At 53.2% G+C, this 15,752-nt stretch overlaps 1 protein-coding gene across 4 annotated transcripts; it reads left to right on the forward strand.

Annotated features, from left to right (window-relative positions):
* Nucleotides 1-6,887: 6,887 nt before the first annotated feature.
* On the forward strand, nt 6,888-15,271 carry SH2B1 (SH2B adaptor protein 1). Of its 4 annotated transcripts, none has more exons than XM_041747625.1 (10): nt 6,888-7,025; nt 9,101-10,128; nt 10,604-10,705; nt 10,952-11,043; nt 11,153-11,328; nt 13,472-13,684; nt 13,859-14,070; nt 14,194-14,365; nt 14,822-14,921; nt 15,104-15,271. In XM_041747625.1, the coding sequence occupies exons 2-10, from the start codon at nt 9,190-9,192 to the stop codon at nt 15,120-15,122; spliced, it is 2,025 nt and encodes a 674-aa protein (XP_041603559.1). In that variant the 5' UTR covers nt 6,888-7,025; nt 9,101-9,189; the 3' UTR covers nt 15,123-15,271. The 4 variants fall into 4 exon arrangements, with proteins under 4 accessions (XP_041603559.1, XP_041603556.1, XP_041603558.1 ...); XM_041747622.1 differs by having other exon boundaries at nt 14,194-14,421; nt 15,104-15,244; XM_041747624.1 differs by lacking the exon at nt 6,888-7,025 and adding an exon at nt 7,032-8,735 and having other exon boundaries at nt 14,194-14,421; nt 15,104-15,244.
* Nucleotides 15,272-15,752: the final 481 nt, after the last annotated feature.

A 15,752-nucleotide genomic window follows, 5' to 3' on the forward strand; every position in this document is an offset into this window, starting at 1 on the left:
CTCAGTTGGTACAGCATGCAAGTTTGTTTTGTTTTTTCAGATTTTTTATTAGAGAGCAGGGGCAGGGAGGTGGAGCAGAAGGAGAGGGAGAAGCAGGCTCCGTGCTAAGGAGGGAGCCTGTTACAGGACTCAATCCCATGACTGGGATCCCATGACCTAAGCCAAAGGCAGATACTTAACCAACTGAGCCATCCAGGCACCCTCAGCATGTGACTCTTGATCTTGAGAATGTGAGATCGAGACCCGCCCATGTAGAGATAAGTAAATAAAATAAAAATAAAGATTGCCTTTCAAATTTAAATAAATTAATTAATGTGGATCAGAAATTAACCCTCCCCTTGTGACTCCTTACTATACTTAGAATAAAATCCCAATTCCTACTTTAAATGGGAAAATTGTATGGCAGATGAACTGTATCTCAATAAAGTTGTATAAAAATCCAAACTCCCCCTGTGGCCCACCTCTTTGACTCCATCTAGTATGATTTTCCTCACTCCCAGCCACACCGGCCATCCTGTTCTGCAAACATCCCACCACTGTTTCTACCTCAGCCTTCCCTGTCCCTGTTGTGTTCTTCAATGTAGCTTTCCCCAGGGCTGTTTCTTTCACCATTCAGGTCTACCTCAGATACCACCTCTTCTGTCCAAAGTAGCTCCCAGTCATCCTCTTACCAATGGTCCTCTGTGATTTTCTTCATAGCACCTAAATGTCTAAAACTGTCTTAATAGTTTGCTTGTTGGTTGGTTTCTGGGGTTGTTGCTGTTCCCTGTCTCACCAGATCATGACAATCAGAGCTTTTTTTTTTTTTTTTTTTTTTTTTTAATTCTGCCAACAGTGCCTGACACTCAGGTGAAGGATTTGTTGAAGCAGCTATGTGTTGAATTATTTCAGTTGAGCATTTATGCTGGGCTTATTAAGTGTCTGATGTTTTCAATGGAAAGCAAGTCTTGTAATCACATTCATGTTAAAAATAAACGTGAGCCCCTGTAACTCTTGAAGCCTCTGCTTTATAAAATTGGGAGGGAATGATGAAGTTAAATGTTATGATCTCTAAGGTTTCTTGCAGCTCTGACCTCTAAAGGGAGGGTGGGGTCTGGTGTAATGGAATGAGTAGTAGGTTGGTCAACAACTTATTGGCAAATGGGGCACTAGGGCCCAGAGCTTTGTCCTCAGCAGACTTATTGGAAACTCAAAGGCATTCTTCACTCTTCCCCACCAGCCAGCCTCAGCAGTGCTTCCTCAGAGATCTCACTGGTTATTCTCCTTGCTGCTAACCCCACTGTACTGCCCTGGCCAGGTCAGCACCATCCCCTTCTGGACCACAGCACTAGTCTCCTCTGCTTCCAGTCCCCACCCACCCCCATACTGGCCCTGGATTTCCTTCCAAACACATAAATCTGATCACCACTACCCCGGTCACTCAGATGTGACTGAAGACATTCCAATTGGAAACACTTTGTGAATATCACACAAAAACAAAGGAGTAGAAGGCACTTTAGAGGTGGCCTAGGTGGGTTGGCCATCCAAGAAGACGCCACACTTTGAAGCCTGAAACAGAAGGACGAAGATTGGCACAAATAGGGGAAATGGTGTATGGAGTGAAGCTGGAGTATTTTAGGCTGTCAAAATGTCCTGAGTGAGAAGAGTATGATTTAGAGGGGCAGGAGGTCCTGACCAAAGCACCAAAGCTGAATTTGACATCCCAGAAAAGATGACATAATAGGAGAAATCCCCATCTCTTGCAATGGGATAGGGTCAAGATGACCTCCAGAAGAATCCCATGAGCAACCACTTCCCCTCCTGTCAGAGACCCTAGTTATTCTTTGTTTTAAGATTTTATTTATTCATGAGAGGAGAGGCAGAGACATAAGCAGAGGGAGGAGAAGCAGGCTCCAAACAGGGAGCCCTATGCGAGACTCGATCCCCTGACTCCGGGATCACACCCTGAGCCGAAGGCAGACGCTCAATCACTGAGCCACCCAGGCATCTCCCTAGTTATCCTTTGAAGAGCCACTTTCTGCCGTGCTCAGCCCATCCCAATCTCAGATGAGTGGTCTGTGATCCAGTAATCTATCCCTTGTGATCATAAATACTGGTTCAGGGTTGGTATTCTAGTTTCAATCCCAACTAGTGCACTGAAGTTCAGTTCTGGCACTAACTGCCCAAAGTTAACTCAGACCCCACAAGTTAAAGGGCTCAGAACTCCACAGACTGACCCCTTTCAGATGTGAGCTGCAGGTGGGGTTCCCCAGCCATCTTCGCTTCTGACCACCCTGCTACAGATCTGGGAGTTTCCCATGGGTTCTCCCCCGCCCCCAGGTGTGATAATTTGCTAGAACAACTCACAGAATGCAGGAAGATGCTATACTTATGATTACAGGTTTATAGTAGAGAATACAAGTCAGGAACAGCCAAATGAAGAGAGGCATAGAGTGAGTTCTGGGAGACCTCGTTTCATTTCTTGGGCATGCTTGATTAAATCATTGCCATGTGACTGAATCTCTAGGTCCTCCTCCCCTTCCCAGAGGTCCAGCTGCCTCAAAATCCCAAGCTTCTGGGGCGCCTAGCTGACTCAGGAGAACATGTGACTTTTGATCTCAGGGATTGTGAGTTCAAACCCCATGATAAGTGTAGAGATTAAGGGATGCCTGGGTAGCTCAGCGGTTGAGCGTCTGCCTTTGGCTCAGGGCGTGATCCCGGGATCTGTGATGGAGTCCCACATTGGGTTCCCCACAGGAGCCTGCTTCTTCCTCTGCTTATGTCTCTGCTTCTCTGTGTCTCTCGGGAATAAATCAATAAAATCTTTTTTTTAAAAAAAAATGTAGAGATTAAACAAACAAACCTTTAAAAGAAATCCCAAACCTCTAATCACCAGGATAGGCTTTTTGGTGACCAGCCCTCATCCTGACGCTATCTAGGGACTTACCATTAGTTATCTCATTAGCTAAAACTCGGGTGTGATCTAAGGAGCACTTCTTGGTACTACTTGGTAAATTCCAAGTATTTTAAAAGCTCTGTGCCAGGAAGCTAGGACAAAACCCAAATTCTTCATTATACCCAGTGACCCAGGTGGAGCTTATGAGAGTCAGTTCTGTTGCATTTGCCAGGGCTATTGGGAAAGCTCTGATCTTTTCCCGCTACAATTGTTAAGCTAGTAGGATGTATGTTTGGAGCTGCTGGTAGCCATCTCGCTACCTACCAGGGGACAATCTGCCTAAGAATTGAGATAGTCCAGAGGGGAGCAGAGCTAAGAGAACAAGTTCAAATGGACATTATTTGAGCCTCTGGCTTCAGCCATGCCTGAAGTCATTCTACCTCTGATTTTTCAATTCTGTGAACCAGTAAGCTCCCTCTGGTTTCATATTTAAATTACTTTAACTTGGGAGTGTGTATGTATGTGTGGTGGAGGGTTCCATTACCGGTAGCTAAAAGCATCCCATCACATCCCCTGTTCCTGAGGAAAAAGCGTTTCTCCCTTTTGTATCAATACCTTGGCTTAACATGGGTCTTGCATCCTACCGTTTCCACCTTCCCCAAACTCTTCTTCTTCTATTACTGTCATTTCTACTGGCTCCTTTCCCTTTAGACTTTTTTTGTTTTTGAAAAGTTTTTTTTTTTTTTTTAAGATTGTATTTATTTATTCATGAGAGACACACAGGGAGAGAGGCAGAGACACAGGCAGAGGGAGAAGCAGGCTCCATTCAGGGAGCCGGACCTGAGATCCCGGGTCTCCAGGATCAGGCCCTGGACTGAAGGTGGCGCTAAATCACTGAGCCACCCGGGCTGCCCTGTTTTTGAAAAGTTTATTCAAGAGAGACACACAAAGAGAGGCGGAGACACAGGCAGAGGGAGAAGCAGGCTCCCTATGGGGAGCCGGATGCAGGACTCAATCCCAGCACCCTGGGATCACACCCTGAGCTGAAGGCAGATGCTCAACCACTGAGCCACCCAGGCATCCCTCTCTTTAGACTTTCCACATGATCAAGTCTCCCTGGGGACAGCTCTCAATATTCCTCCTCCCATTTCTTCACTTCCATTAATTCCTCAATCCACTACCATTTGGCTTCTGCTTCTCCCACTTACCTAAAATTACTGTCACCAAAGCCCCTATGCAGTCTTAGGTGATGAGGGATAGAAGTAGAAAAATATTCACCTTTAGCCCGGAAGGCTGACCTAACCCCTGCATAGCCCTGACAAGGATCAACTACGTGCTGGCTGCTACATTCTTAAAGGGTCTCGTGACTGTCTGTACATTTCACTGATAGTTAATATCCAACTGAGTGATAAGCACCAGAGAAATCTTGCGAAAGTAGTTACGAGTAGAAATTGGAAGAAAACATTTATGATCTAATACTCCCTACATGTCCCCTCCCCCTGAACACTAAGCATATAACCACCAGCTTCATAGGGCAAAATGCAGCTCTTTCTACCCACAGGTCTTATCCCTATGCTATAATAAAAGCACCTTTTTGCACCAAAAACAACTCAATAATTCTTTCTCGACCATTCACCCATGGCCCCACATCATTAGTCATCAATGTTTTCCATAGGAGACAATGGCAGTGCCATTGATACCTTTCTAATCATTTGCTTGTGATGTATTTGACCAACTGTACACACACACACACACACACACACACACACGGACACACACACTCTATATTCCCACACCCCCTGATCTTTGTTGTGTGGTTTCTCTTCCAACAGTTAGAATGTCCAGATTTTTTTCTTTTTTGGAGCAATGTCCCCAGGCCACTGGAGGCGTTGTCTTGATGAACTCATGTCTCTAGGAGTATTCCTTGGTCAACGGCTGAGGCATGTTGGTATATGAAAGGCCCCGCTCTGGACAAATCTGACAAATAACTTTCATCAAGCTCCTCTGCAGGATCAAGTTGAACTACTCTCTGCCTGAGATCATGTTTGTTTTTTCTCTCCTACCCTCTCCTGCTTCTCTCCTTACTGGTTTCTTCTAGTAGCATTGTTTGACTAAATCACTCACACATAAATCCTCATCTCAAGGTGTGCTTCTGGGAAACCTGACCCAAGAGATCATCTGAGTACTTTCTACTCTTTCACTGCCTACCTAATAAATGTGGCTTGTTTTCCACAGCTAGGTCCTGGGTGCTATTCTCTATAGATATTGCCTGGACAAGCACTCATGTCCATAGTTTCAACTGCTCCTCACTTGATTATCACCAAACTGCTTTATGCAGCTCAAACTGTAGCTCCATCTCTGCTGGACAGCTCCACCTAGCTGTCCGCAGACACCCCTACACTAATAGTCATTAGCCACAGGTGGCTATTTTAATTAAAACTTAAAATTGTTCCCTAGTCTCACTAGCCACATTTCAAGTGCTCAACAGCTACTCAATAGATCCAGGCTATCACACTGGATAGTGCTGATACAGAACATCCATCATGGCAGAAAGTTTTATTGGACAGCTTAGACACATTTCCAAACCTAACTCATCATCACCAGACCCTTGCTTTTCTGTATTCCTCAACTGTGTCCCTCTCCTGGAGACAGTGGGCAGAAACTAGAGACTACAGAAACCAGAAACTAGAGAGAGAGGGTGTGGAAGGGTTTCAGGGACGAGGGAGGTGACCACAGAACTAGAGTCTTTTCCATTGATATCTTCCTCTGAACTGGGAAGACGGATGGACGAAGATGGTGATGAGGACCTTAGCAAAGGCCACCTATGAGCTGATGTTAGATTGCTTGGAACACTGGGGAGAGGTGGGGGACGAAGGCTGGATAGGCCAGAACTTGCCCTCCGCAAGGAAGTTTTCCAATTCCATCTGGCAGCCTCAGCCTTGACTAAACATCCTTGTGTGAGTCAGGGCATTTATTCATCCCCCGTCATCTTGTGTTACAGGATGAGCATTTGATGGAAGCAAATCAGCTAAGGTCAGTTCTGGAAATTTTTTTGGCAAATCTTGGAAAGGGGCACGTTCCTTCCACGTGAGTTGCTAAGCTATTAGGAATTCAGTCTGGAGCCATGGATAGGCCTGCCTGCGAATGAAGCCAAATGCACAGGGAAGGCAGAGCTCAGAGAAAGTGAACCACGGTTCCTCACATATTTTGTCTCTTTTACTCGGCTGTTGCCGAAGAAGCTCGATCTGTTCTTTTCAATTGTTTCCGCCAAGATTCCCCTCTTCCTTAGGCCAGTTGGAGGTGGGTCAGTGACAGACCTTACTGATCTTCATCATGCTTAGGATTTCAACGGCTCCCTCTCGCTTAACGATTCCCAGTGTCTGTAACTGGCCTCGCTGACTCTAATGAGCTCCAGACCGAATGTCCACCGGCGCCCTGACGTCCCACACGCACGTCCGAAGGGATCCCCCTTATTTCCGCCCTCTGTCTTTATTTCCCGCCTCAGATGGAATCTCCTAGACGTCTACTCCAGTCCCTCGGCTCCGAGAAGCCAAGGTCGTAAGTTCAGGCGCCGCCTCTTCGCGGGGCCTCACCCAAGGTCACCCGCGTCTTCCCTCGCCTGGCTCCTTGGGGGCGGTGTCCGCGAACCCCTCAGCCGCAGGGCCCGGCGCTCTAGGCGGCGGCGGCGGGCCGGCAAAGAGCCTCCTCAGCTCGCTGGTTTCCGGTAGCCGGTGGCCGCTCTAGCCCACAACAGGGCCTCGGGACTCGATCCCCTAGGCCAGCTTCCCTATGGCTGGCGCCTCTCCTTTGTGCCGAGTTTCCTCCGGGAGGGCTCCTGGTGGGAACCCCTTCCCACGGCCGCTTTTAGGGTCCCTTTCGGGGGCAACCGGAGAAGGCCCTGAGCCCACCGAGAGTCGCAACCTCGCAGCACTCGAAGGGCCGGCGCGGAACAGGAAGATGGCGGAAGTGAGTGTATAGCCGCCCTTCCCTCTCGCCGCTCTTCTCTATGGTCGCTTCCTTCGGTGACGGGAAAAGGGGTCCCGGCGCCTGCGCAGAGGCGGCCTGGGAGCTAGTCGCGGAGTGCGGGGGGAGGGGCAGGGAGCGGGAGCCGCCGCCGCCGCCGGAGCAAACCGCGGGGACCGAGATGCAGGTGGGACCGGAACCGGAACCCCCCTCTTCAAGTACCTCTTCCCTCTCCGCGACCCGGCCCCGGCGCCTGAGAGGAGCCCTGGGTGGGGGCGGGCGTAGGGGGGCCAGAGGCAGGAGGGGCGCTCGGCCCCGCAGAGTGCAGCAGACGGGGCTGGTCCCGAGGCGTCTGCGGCCCCGGGGAATGGGCGGGTCGAGGGTGTCCAGGGAGTAGGGTCGGGTCGGAGTGCATTGACCACCGGGCCCAGAGGGTCCGAGCCGGGAGCGGAGCCTGCACCCTCCACCACCCGCCCTTCGGGAAATTTCAGAACTGAGCCAAGAGGCAGGTGCACCGGGAAAATGTGTCTGAGTCCTGCTTGGCAGAAGAGAAACTGAGTCACCAGCTCAGGAGCCGCAGGGTCAGCGGGCCTGAAGGGGGCTGGGTCTGCTTGTGGTGCAGAGGTTTGGGTGGGCCCTGTGTGAGCTGAGGTGGCCTCTGCCTGGAGATTGGTCTCCCTGCTGTGTTTGCACCTCTTGGCTCGGTTCCCCTGTGCTCCATGACTCTTGCATCTCTTGGCTGCTTCTCGTTGGTTTGGAATTGTCCCTGCGGCTGGAGCCATCTGAATGTGTAGGGTCTAGGCCAAGGAGGCAGGGGAGGGGTTGCTGATTGTGGGATTGTGGGTCTGAGCAGAAGGCTGAGGTTTGGGGAGACTTCCCTGAACTGCCCTCCCCCATCCCTCCCTGTCCTGGTGCCAGTCATCTTCCAGTATAATATGGGGGAGGAACACTAACCAAAGAGCCATGGGTTGTAAATGCCATGCCCAGCTCTGCCACTTGCTAGTTGTAACATCTTGGGAAGCCTCTTCCTTTCTCGTTGGTCTTTTAGAAAAATTGGAACCTATAAAGTTAGTAATAATGGCGGTCGTTTATTGTGTGCTTACTTTGTATCGAACCCTGACTTGTTCCATTTAATTCTCCCGATGATTCTGTGGGTTAGAGAGCCAAGCTCTCTGGCATTAGCCCTTTTATAGCTACAAATCTGCACTTCAGAGAGGATATATAATCTCTTCCAGATCACCCGGCTAATAGGTGGCAGAGCTGGGATTTCATCCCAAGTCTCCAGATCACCCGGCTAATAGGTGGCAGAGCTGGGATTTCATCCCAAGTCTAACTCCAGATCCGATAGCCTTAACCACCAGGCTAACCAGCCTTTAGGGCACACTCCCTAGTGAAAGAAGAGGAAGTGAAAAAGCCTAGGGCCCCAGCTCCCTGTTATGTTTTATTTACTTTGTGGCCAGCAGAGACTTGCTCTGACCCAACCCACAGTCTTTCCCTGCCTGGTGCTGCTGCTTCTGGGCCCCAGGGTGAAGGGGCACCAAAGAAGCGGGCTGTGGCCATTCTAAGCCTCCGTCACACTGTGCCAGGGAACTGGGCCCCGGGGTCTGCTTTCAGGACAAGTGTGGTTTCGATCCATCATTCATCTGTCCTCCTTCCTGAGCAGCCACCCTCCTCAGAGCTGGATCTCAGGACATATGAGGCAGGGTCTGTAAGCGCTGCAGACCTACCTCCCCTGAGAGCTGGGGCAGTGAGGGGCTGTGCATGAGGCTGGGGCAGCCAGTCCCTGCGGATGAGGACTATGCAGTGGGCAAAACTGTAGACTGGGGGTTCTGAAACTGTTCTGAGCTTTGGTTTTCTCATCTGTTGTCAAGGTTATTAAAGCCTGTTACAGGGAAAGGTAAGAACAGCACCTGGGAAGCATGTGATAAATCTTGAAGGACCTGTTTTAGAGAAGGGAGGTGGCGTGAGGGATAGATTCCTTTTTAGAGGAAGGTGCTCCACGGCTGTCTGTCACTCCCAGAACCAGAGCCAGGGGGAGTGGGTTGGGATGGCAGCAGATTAGGTGCGGGCTGGACCCCCGGGAGCCAGCCAGCTGGGGTGTGTGGGGTGTGAGGATCGGGAGAGGGAAGGGCGGCAGTGTGTGGTGTTCCCCATGGCTCTCCAAGGAGTCCAGACCAGAGTAGGGAGTCCGGCTGGGGGTGGGGCTCAGCCCCCAGTCCCACCTCAGCAGTGACTCTGTATGTGCCTCTCTTCCTTCTGCAGCTGCTGCCGCTCACCCCGTGTCTTCTGGCCGCTTCCCTCTTTGCTGCCCCTCCCCACAGGCTCTCCCTCTCCACCTCCTGGGGGCCATCATGAATGGTGCCCCTTCCCCAGAGGACGGGGCCTCCCCCTCTCCTCCCCCTTTGCCACCACCCCCTCCTCCTAGTTGGCGGGAGTTCTGCGAGTCCCATGCCCGGGCTGCTGCCCTGGATTTTGCCCGCCGTTTCCGCCTCTACCTGGCCTCCCACCCCCAGTATGCAGGGCCTGGGGCTGAGGCTGCCTTCTCCCGCCGTTTTGCTGAGCTCTTCCTGCAGCACTTTGAAGCTGAGGTGGCCCGGGCCTCCGGCTCCCTCTCGCCACCCATCCTGGCTCCCCTGAGTCCTGGTGTGGAGATTCCGCCACATGACCTGTCCCTTGAGAGCTGTAGGGTGGGCGGGCCCCTGGCTGTGCTGGGCCCTTCTCGATCATCTGAGGACCTGGCCGGCCCCCTCCCTTCCTCAGTCTCTTCCTCTTCTACGACCTCCTCGAAGCCGAAGCTAAAGAAGCGCTTCTCCCTCCGCTCAGTGGGTCGCTCGGTCCGCGGTTCAGTCCGTGGCATCCTACAGTGGCGGGGGACTGTTGACCCCCCATCCCCTGCTGGGCCCCTCGAGACCTCATCAGGCCCCCCAGTCCTGGGTGGAAACAGCAACTCCAACTCCTCTGGTGGGGCTGGGACCATTGGCAGGGGACTGGTTAGTGACGGAACATCCCCTGGAGACAGATGGACTCACCGATTTGAGAGGCTGAGACTCAGTCGGGGAGGGGGCGCCTTGAAGGACGGAGCAGGGATGGTGCAGAGGGAAGAGCTGCTGAGTTTCATGGGGGCCGAAGAGGCAGCCCCTGACCCAGCAGGAATGGGCCGGGGAGGAGGGGCAGCCGGGCCTACCTCAGGGGGAGGAGGGCAGCCTCAGTGGCAGAAGTGTCGCTTACTGCTCCGAAGTGAAGGAGAAGGAGGAGGAGGAAGTCGTCTGGAGTTCTTTGTACCACCTAAGGTGAGGCTCTGACAAGGGTGGGGACCCGGGAGCGGGGCAGTTGAGCCACCAGAGTGGAACAGCCCATGTGCATAGTTTTGCTTACTTTGATTTTTTTTTTTTTTAAGATTTTTATTTATTTGAGAGAGAGAGAGCATGTAAGAGAGAGCATGGGCAGAGGGAGGGGTAGAGGGAGAAGCAGACTCCCCACTGAGCAGGGAGCCCAATGCAGGGCTCAATCCCAGAACCCCAGGATCATGACCTGAGCCGAAGGTAGACGCTTAACCAACTGAGCCACCCAGGCGTCCCCTCACTTTGGTTTTTAAAGCCAGCTCCTGACTCTGGGGTAGTAGTTGTGGGCAGGGCTGAAAAAATAACATTATGACCCTTTGTCTAACTCCCTTAGGGCATAGAAGGAAAGATGGGTCTCTGGAAGGAAGTGAAAGGTGGTCCCTGCACACCAAAAGTTTGGATCCTGTTCTCTTTCCCAACTTAGGCGTCTCGGCCTCGACTCAGCATTCCCTGCTCTACTATCACGGATGTGCGGACAACAACAGCCCTGGAGATGCCTGACCGGGAGAACACGTTTGTGGTTAAGGTAGGAGCTCCGAGCTCCTGCCCCCCTTTGGAGCACTTGTGTTGGGGAAGAAGTTCACGTAGCTCATTGAAGGAAGGGACTTTGTGGAAGGAGGTACCTGTATGTCAAGTGCCTTGAGAGTGTGTCCCTGGGGCTGTAGCTTCTCTAGCAGGAGGGAACAGGAGGAGGATGTTTTTGTTCTTATTAGGGGAGGCTTATAGCCTCTGGACCTGGAAGTGGCCTGCGGGCCTCCTCTTGTCCTCGTAGGTGGAAGGCCCCTCGGAGTACATCCTGGAGACAACCGATGCTCTACATGTGAAGGCCTGGGTGTCTGACATCCAAGAATGCCTGAGCCCAGGGTGAGGAGCCTGACTGCTGTCATTGAGGGGATCAGGAGGGGATGGGGAGCAGCCTTGTGCCTCTCACCTGCTGAGTTTCTTCACAGCACCATTCTCCCTGTCTCTGCAGACCCTGCCCTTCCACCAGTCCCCGCCCTATGACCCTCCCCCTGGCCCCTGGGACCTCATTCCTTACACGGGAGAACACAGATAGCCTGGAGCTGCCCTGTCTCAATCACTCAGAGAGTCTGCCTAGCCAGGATCTGCTGCTGGGACCCAGTGAGAGCAATGATCGCCTGTCGCAGGGTAAGGGTGGAACCTCACAGGGCTGGGAACCTCGAAGCCGCCCCCGCCCCCCCGTGCCAGGCCCAGGCCTTCCTTCCAAACTCAACTGCACACCCCATTCCTGCCCCTCAGCTGCACCCCCTACACACCGAATGTCTGGCTTTTGTCCCAGAACGTACCCTGCCACAGTTGGCCACTTAGAATAATCACCATCACCACCTTGCACGAGCCCCAAGCAAACTCCCTTCCAGCCTTCCGTACCCAGCCTTCCGTACCCAGCCTTCCGTACCCAGCCTTTGCTCCTTTTCTATAAAGCTCGTGCAGACCTCCACTCTGGCTGGAGATAACGACTCTCTTTCCCAAGCTCCTGGAACACTTCATACACGTCTTTGTTTTGCTTTTACTCTGCATCTCTGTACGTATGTCGATGTTTTTCAGTCAAAAACCAGATGTTTTTGACTCTTTATTTCTTGGCCTGACTGAACATACACAGCCTGACTTGCATACAGGTATGCCCAGAGACATGTGTCTGCCTGGCCCAGCTCTCACCTTTTTAGACTCTATTATTCCCTTTGTCTTGCTCTTCTATTCCGAGTGGAGGTTCAGTGGTGCCTGGCACCCTGGCTGTGCTCACTGAGTAAACAAACAGATTGAACAGTCTTGGAGCTAAGATGGACCTTACAAGTCATCGGTTCTATTCCCCTCAGGCAGCTAAGACCAGGGAGAAGCAAAGGCTTTTCTTTCTTTCTTTTCTTTCTTTCTTTCTTTCTTTCTTTCTTTCTTTCTTTCTTTCTTTCTTTCTTTCTAATATTTTTATTTATTTATTCATGAGAGACAGAGAGAGAGAGAGAGAGAGAGGCAGAGACACAGGCAGAGGGAGAAGCAGGCTCCATGCAGGGATCCTAATGTGGGACTCGATCTGGGGACTCCAGGATCATGCCCTGAGCCAAAGGCAGGTGCTCAACCACTGAGCCACCGAAACATCCCTGGGAAATGGCTTTTCTGAGGTTACCCGAAAGCCCCTGAAAAAGACCAGGGCTATGCAAGTCTGCTCTCTGCCCCCCTGCTCTCCATACCCCACATACACCTGTCTTCTGAGCACTAACTGTGTGCTCAGCCTATTCCCACAGGCTCAGGCCTGCCAGCCAGCAGACATTCAGGAATGCCCTAGTCCACACCTGAGCCTGTGCTAGGGTCTGGGGCAGGATGCAGGAACCCAGAGATGCTCGAGATGAGCTCCTTGTCCTCCGTGGGCTCCCAGACCAGGTGAATTGATAAGCTGTCACTCCCTCTGAAAAGCAGGACTCCAGAATGGAGAACCTGTGCTAGTGTCCTCTGAGCAGCACTAGCAGGAAGCGCTGTGGGAGCTCAGAGGAAGAAGGGAATCGAGGAAGGTGGGATAGACAGGATATCACACAGGGAAGGTGAGAGAGAACAGGGCTTAGAGGAAGCAGATGGCCAGAGCCAGACCTGAGGTGGGGAGAGCCTGGGAGCTTGGGAAAATCGGGCGGGATGATCAAGCTCATGTGGAGACTCCAGGAATATAAGCCAATGTGAACATCAAGGTGGGGAGGTTGGGCTGATTAATAGGATCTTTGATGCCTCTGAGACTTGGGGACTTTGTCCTGTAGGCCAAAAAAGGATACTTTTGGGCAGTCCCGGTGGCTCAGCGATTTAGTGCCACCTTCAGCCCAGGGTGTGATCCTGGAGACCCGGGATCGAGTCCCACATCGGGCTCCCAGCATGGAGCCTGCTTCTCCCTCTGCCTGTGTCTCTGCCTCTCTCTCTCTCTCTCTCTCTCTGTCTCTCTGTGTCTCTCATGAATAAATAAATGAAATCTTTAAAAAAAAAAAAAGGACACTTTTTAATGTGAGAATACTTGCAGGATTCTTCCCCCAATCCCGGCAACAATCGCTGTCATTTCAGCTGTTGATTCATAAAAAATGGAGGCACTTTTGGATTCCAGGACCTCCTTGCAGTAACTCTCCGGTCCCCTAGCAGTGCCTGAGCCTCAGTCAGGAGCCAGCCAGCAGAACCATCAGGGTGGTTGCCTCATGAAGGGGTGGGCATCTCAGCCCACTGACTCTGCCCGAGCACAGCACATCCAGCACACACAGGGCGATTTCTCTGGTTCTCAACTTTGCCCTCCTCCCTCTCTTCCCAGGCGCCTATGGGGGTCTTTCTGACCGCCCTTCAGCATCCATCTCCCCCAGCTCTGCCTCCATCGCTGCCTCCCACTTTGACTCAATGGAACTGCTCCCCCCAGAGTTGCCCCCCCGCATCCCCATTGAAGAGGGTCCCCCAGCGGGCACAGTTCATCCCCTCTCGGCCCCCTACCCACCCCTGGACACTCCAGAGACAGCCACAGGTACCAGAGGTGAGTGTGTGTCCAGTTCCAGGCCCAGCTGCCTAAACCCTTGTCTCGGGATCCTGAGGGATCGGACCCCGGGGGAAGGAAGTGACAGGCGGAGGGGAAGCCAGGCTTCTCTTCTCCCAGGATGGGGGAGGCTTCCCTGACGCCCCGGTTTCCCTCCCTCTCTCCTTCCTGAAGGATCATTCCTGTTCCAGGGGGAGTCAGAGGGAGGTGAAGGGGACCAGCCCCTCTCAGGGTACCCTTGGTTCCACGGGATGCTCTCTCGACTCAAGGCTGCGCAGCTGGTGCTGGCCGGAGGCACTGGCTCCCATGGTGTTTTCCTGGTACGGCAGAGTGAGACGAGGCGGGGCGAGTACGTCCTCACTTTCAACTTCCAGGGCAAGGCCAAGGTCAGTGAGGAAGAGGCTATGTGCCACAGAGGGAGCCTGCCGGGAGTGGGGCTGGCCAGGGGAGGTGCTTCTGGGACACACAGGGTGTGGGCTCCTGTTTCACCTCCCTCATCCCACCCTTAGCACCTGCGCCTGTCGCTGAATGAGGAGGGTCAGTGCCGGGTCCAGCACTTGTGGTTCCAGTCCATTTTCGATATGCTCGAGCATTTCCGGGTGCACCCCATCCCTCTGGAGTCTGGAGGCTCCAGTGACGTTGTTCTTGTCAGCTATGTCGTGTCCTCCCAGCGACAGCAGGGTGAGCAGAGCAGGTCTGCAGGGGAGGAGGTGCCCGTGCACCCAAGAAGTGAGGAGGTGTGTGTGCCAGAAAGACGGGGCGGGGGGGGGCGGGTGCTATGAGGAGGAGAAGCTTCGTGAGGGAGAGTAGGGTAGAGAAAGTTTCTGGGTGTTGGGCTTTTGAAGAGGAATCAGGACGCTAAGGACATAGGGAGGCAGAGGGCTCCTTGCTGGAGCTGGGAGGAAGTGGAAGTTGGGTGGGTGCATCCCCATTCCATCAGACCCCCGTTCCATCATCTGTATGTCTCCTGGATCCATCCTCCTCAGCCTTGTCTTTGCCCTTTGTCACAGTCTTGCCTTGGGCCTGTCCTCCTTGGGGATGCTTGGTCTGATCCTGCTCCCTCCTCCCCTGATGTCTGATATCTCCTTTTCCCCACCCCAACGTCCCATCTGTCCCCACGTTGCCCCTCCCCCCCAGGCCGGGAGCAGGCCGGGAGCCATGCAGGGGTGTGCGAGGGAGATCGATGCTATCCCGATGCCTCCTCCACCCTCATGCCCTTCGGAGCGAGTGACTGTGTGTAAGTGTGGTCCTCCTCTCACCACCGCCCATGATCCATCTTCCATGGAGTGGGGGGGTGCTGCTCAGGAGATGGGCTGTGGGGGAGATAGCACATGGCTTCTGGGGGGGTGAGTGCAGAGGGGAGGCTGCTGCGAGAGCTGGCCTCCCTCCACAGTCTGTCTTCTTGCCCTTCCTATCCAGAACCGAACACCTCCCATGACCCACCCCAGCCCCCTGAACCCCCTTCATGGACAGATCCCCCACATCCTGGGGCAGAAGAGGCGTCGGGGGCGCCAGAAGTGGCGGCAGCAGCAGCCGCAGCAGCCAAAGAGAGGCAAGAGAAAGAGAAAGCGGGCAGTGGAGGGGTCCAGGAAGAGCTGGTCCCCGTGGTTGAGCTGGTCCCCGTGGTTGAATTGGAAGAGACCGTAGCACCAGGCCAGGAGGCCCAGGGAGGCGCTGGATCCGGTGGGGCCCCAGGAGCCACCCCGATGGTGCAGCTCCAGCAGTTACCACTAGGGGGCGATGGAGAAGAAGGGGGCCATCCCAGAGCCATTAATAATCAGTACTCCTTCGTGTGAGACACCCTACCCAGCCCTTTCTCCATTCTTCTTGCTCCCCAGCCCCTAGTGTGTGAAATTGGGGCTGGGCCGGTCGTAGAGGAGCGGTAGGAATCCCCTCCCCCACGTGCTTCCTGACCCTTGATGGCCAAGGGCATATATGTTGGTACAAGAGGTTCAAGAGCCCTGTTAACTCCCCAGTTCATACACTACAGGTGCCCCATCCCCTGGGCAGGGGATTTGGGCTCCATTACCTCCCCGAGGGGCTCTTATGGTCAGCCCCACCCCTGGGG

The sequence above is a fragment of the Vulpes lagopus genome, chromosome 3, assembly GCF_018345385.1.
Source record: "Vulpes lagopus strain Blue_001 chromosome 3, ASM1834538v1, whole genome shotgun sequence".
Classification (NCBI taxonomy): Eukaryota; Metazoa; Chordata; class Mammalia; order Carnivora; family Canidae; genus Vulpes; species Vulpes lagopus.

Excerpts from the sequence above, each read along its gene's own strand:
- SH2B1 (XM_041747622.1), top strand. The coding sequence starts at position 9,190 with ATGAATGGTGCCCCTTCCCCAGAGGACGGGGCCTCCCCCTCTCCTCCC. Across the intron at positions 10,706-10,951 it reads AGAACACGTTTGTGGTTAAG|GTGGAAGGCCCCTCGGAGTA; the intron begins GTAGGAGCTCCG and ends TTGTCCTCGTAG. Across the intron at positions 13,685-13,858 it reads GACAGCCACAGGTACCAGAG|GATCATTCCTGTTCCAGGGG; the intron begins GTGAGTGTGTGT and ends TCCTTCCTGAAG.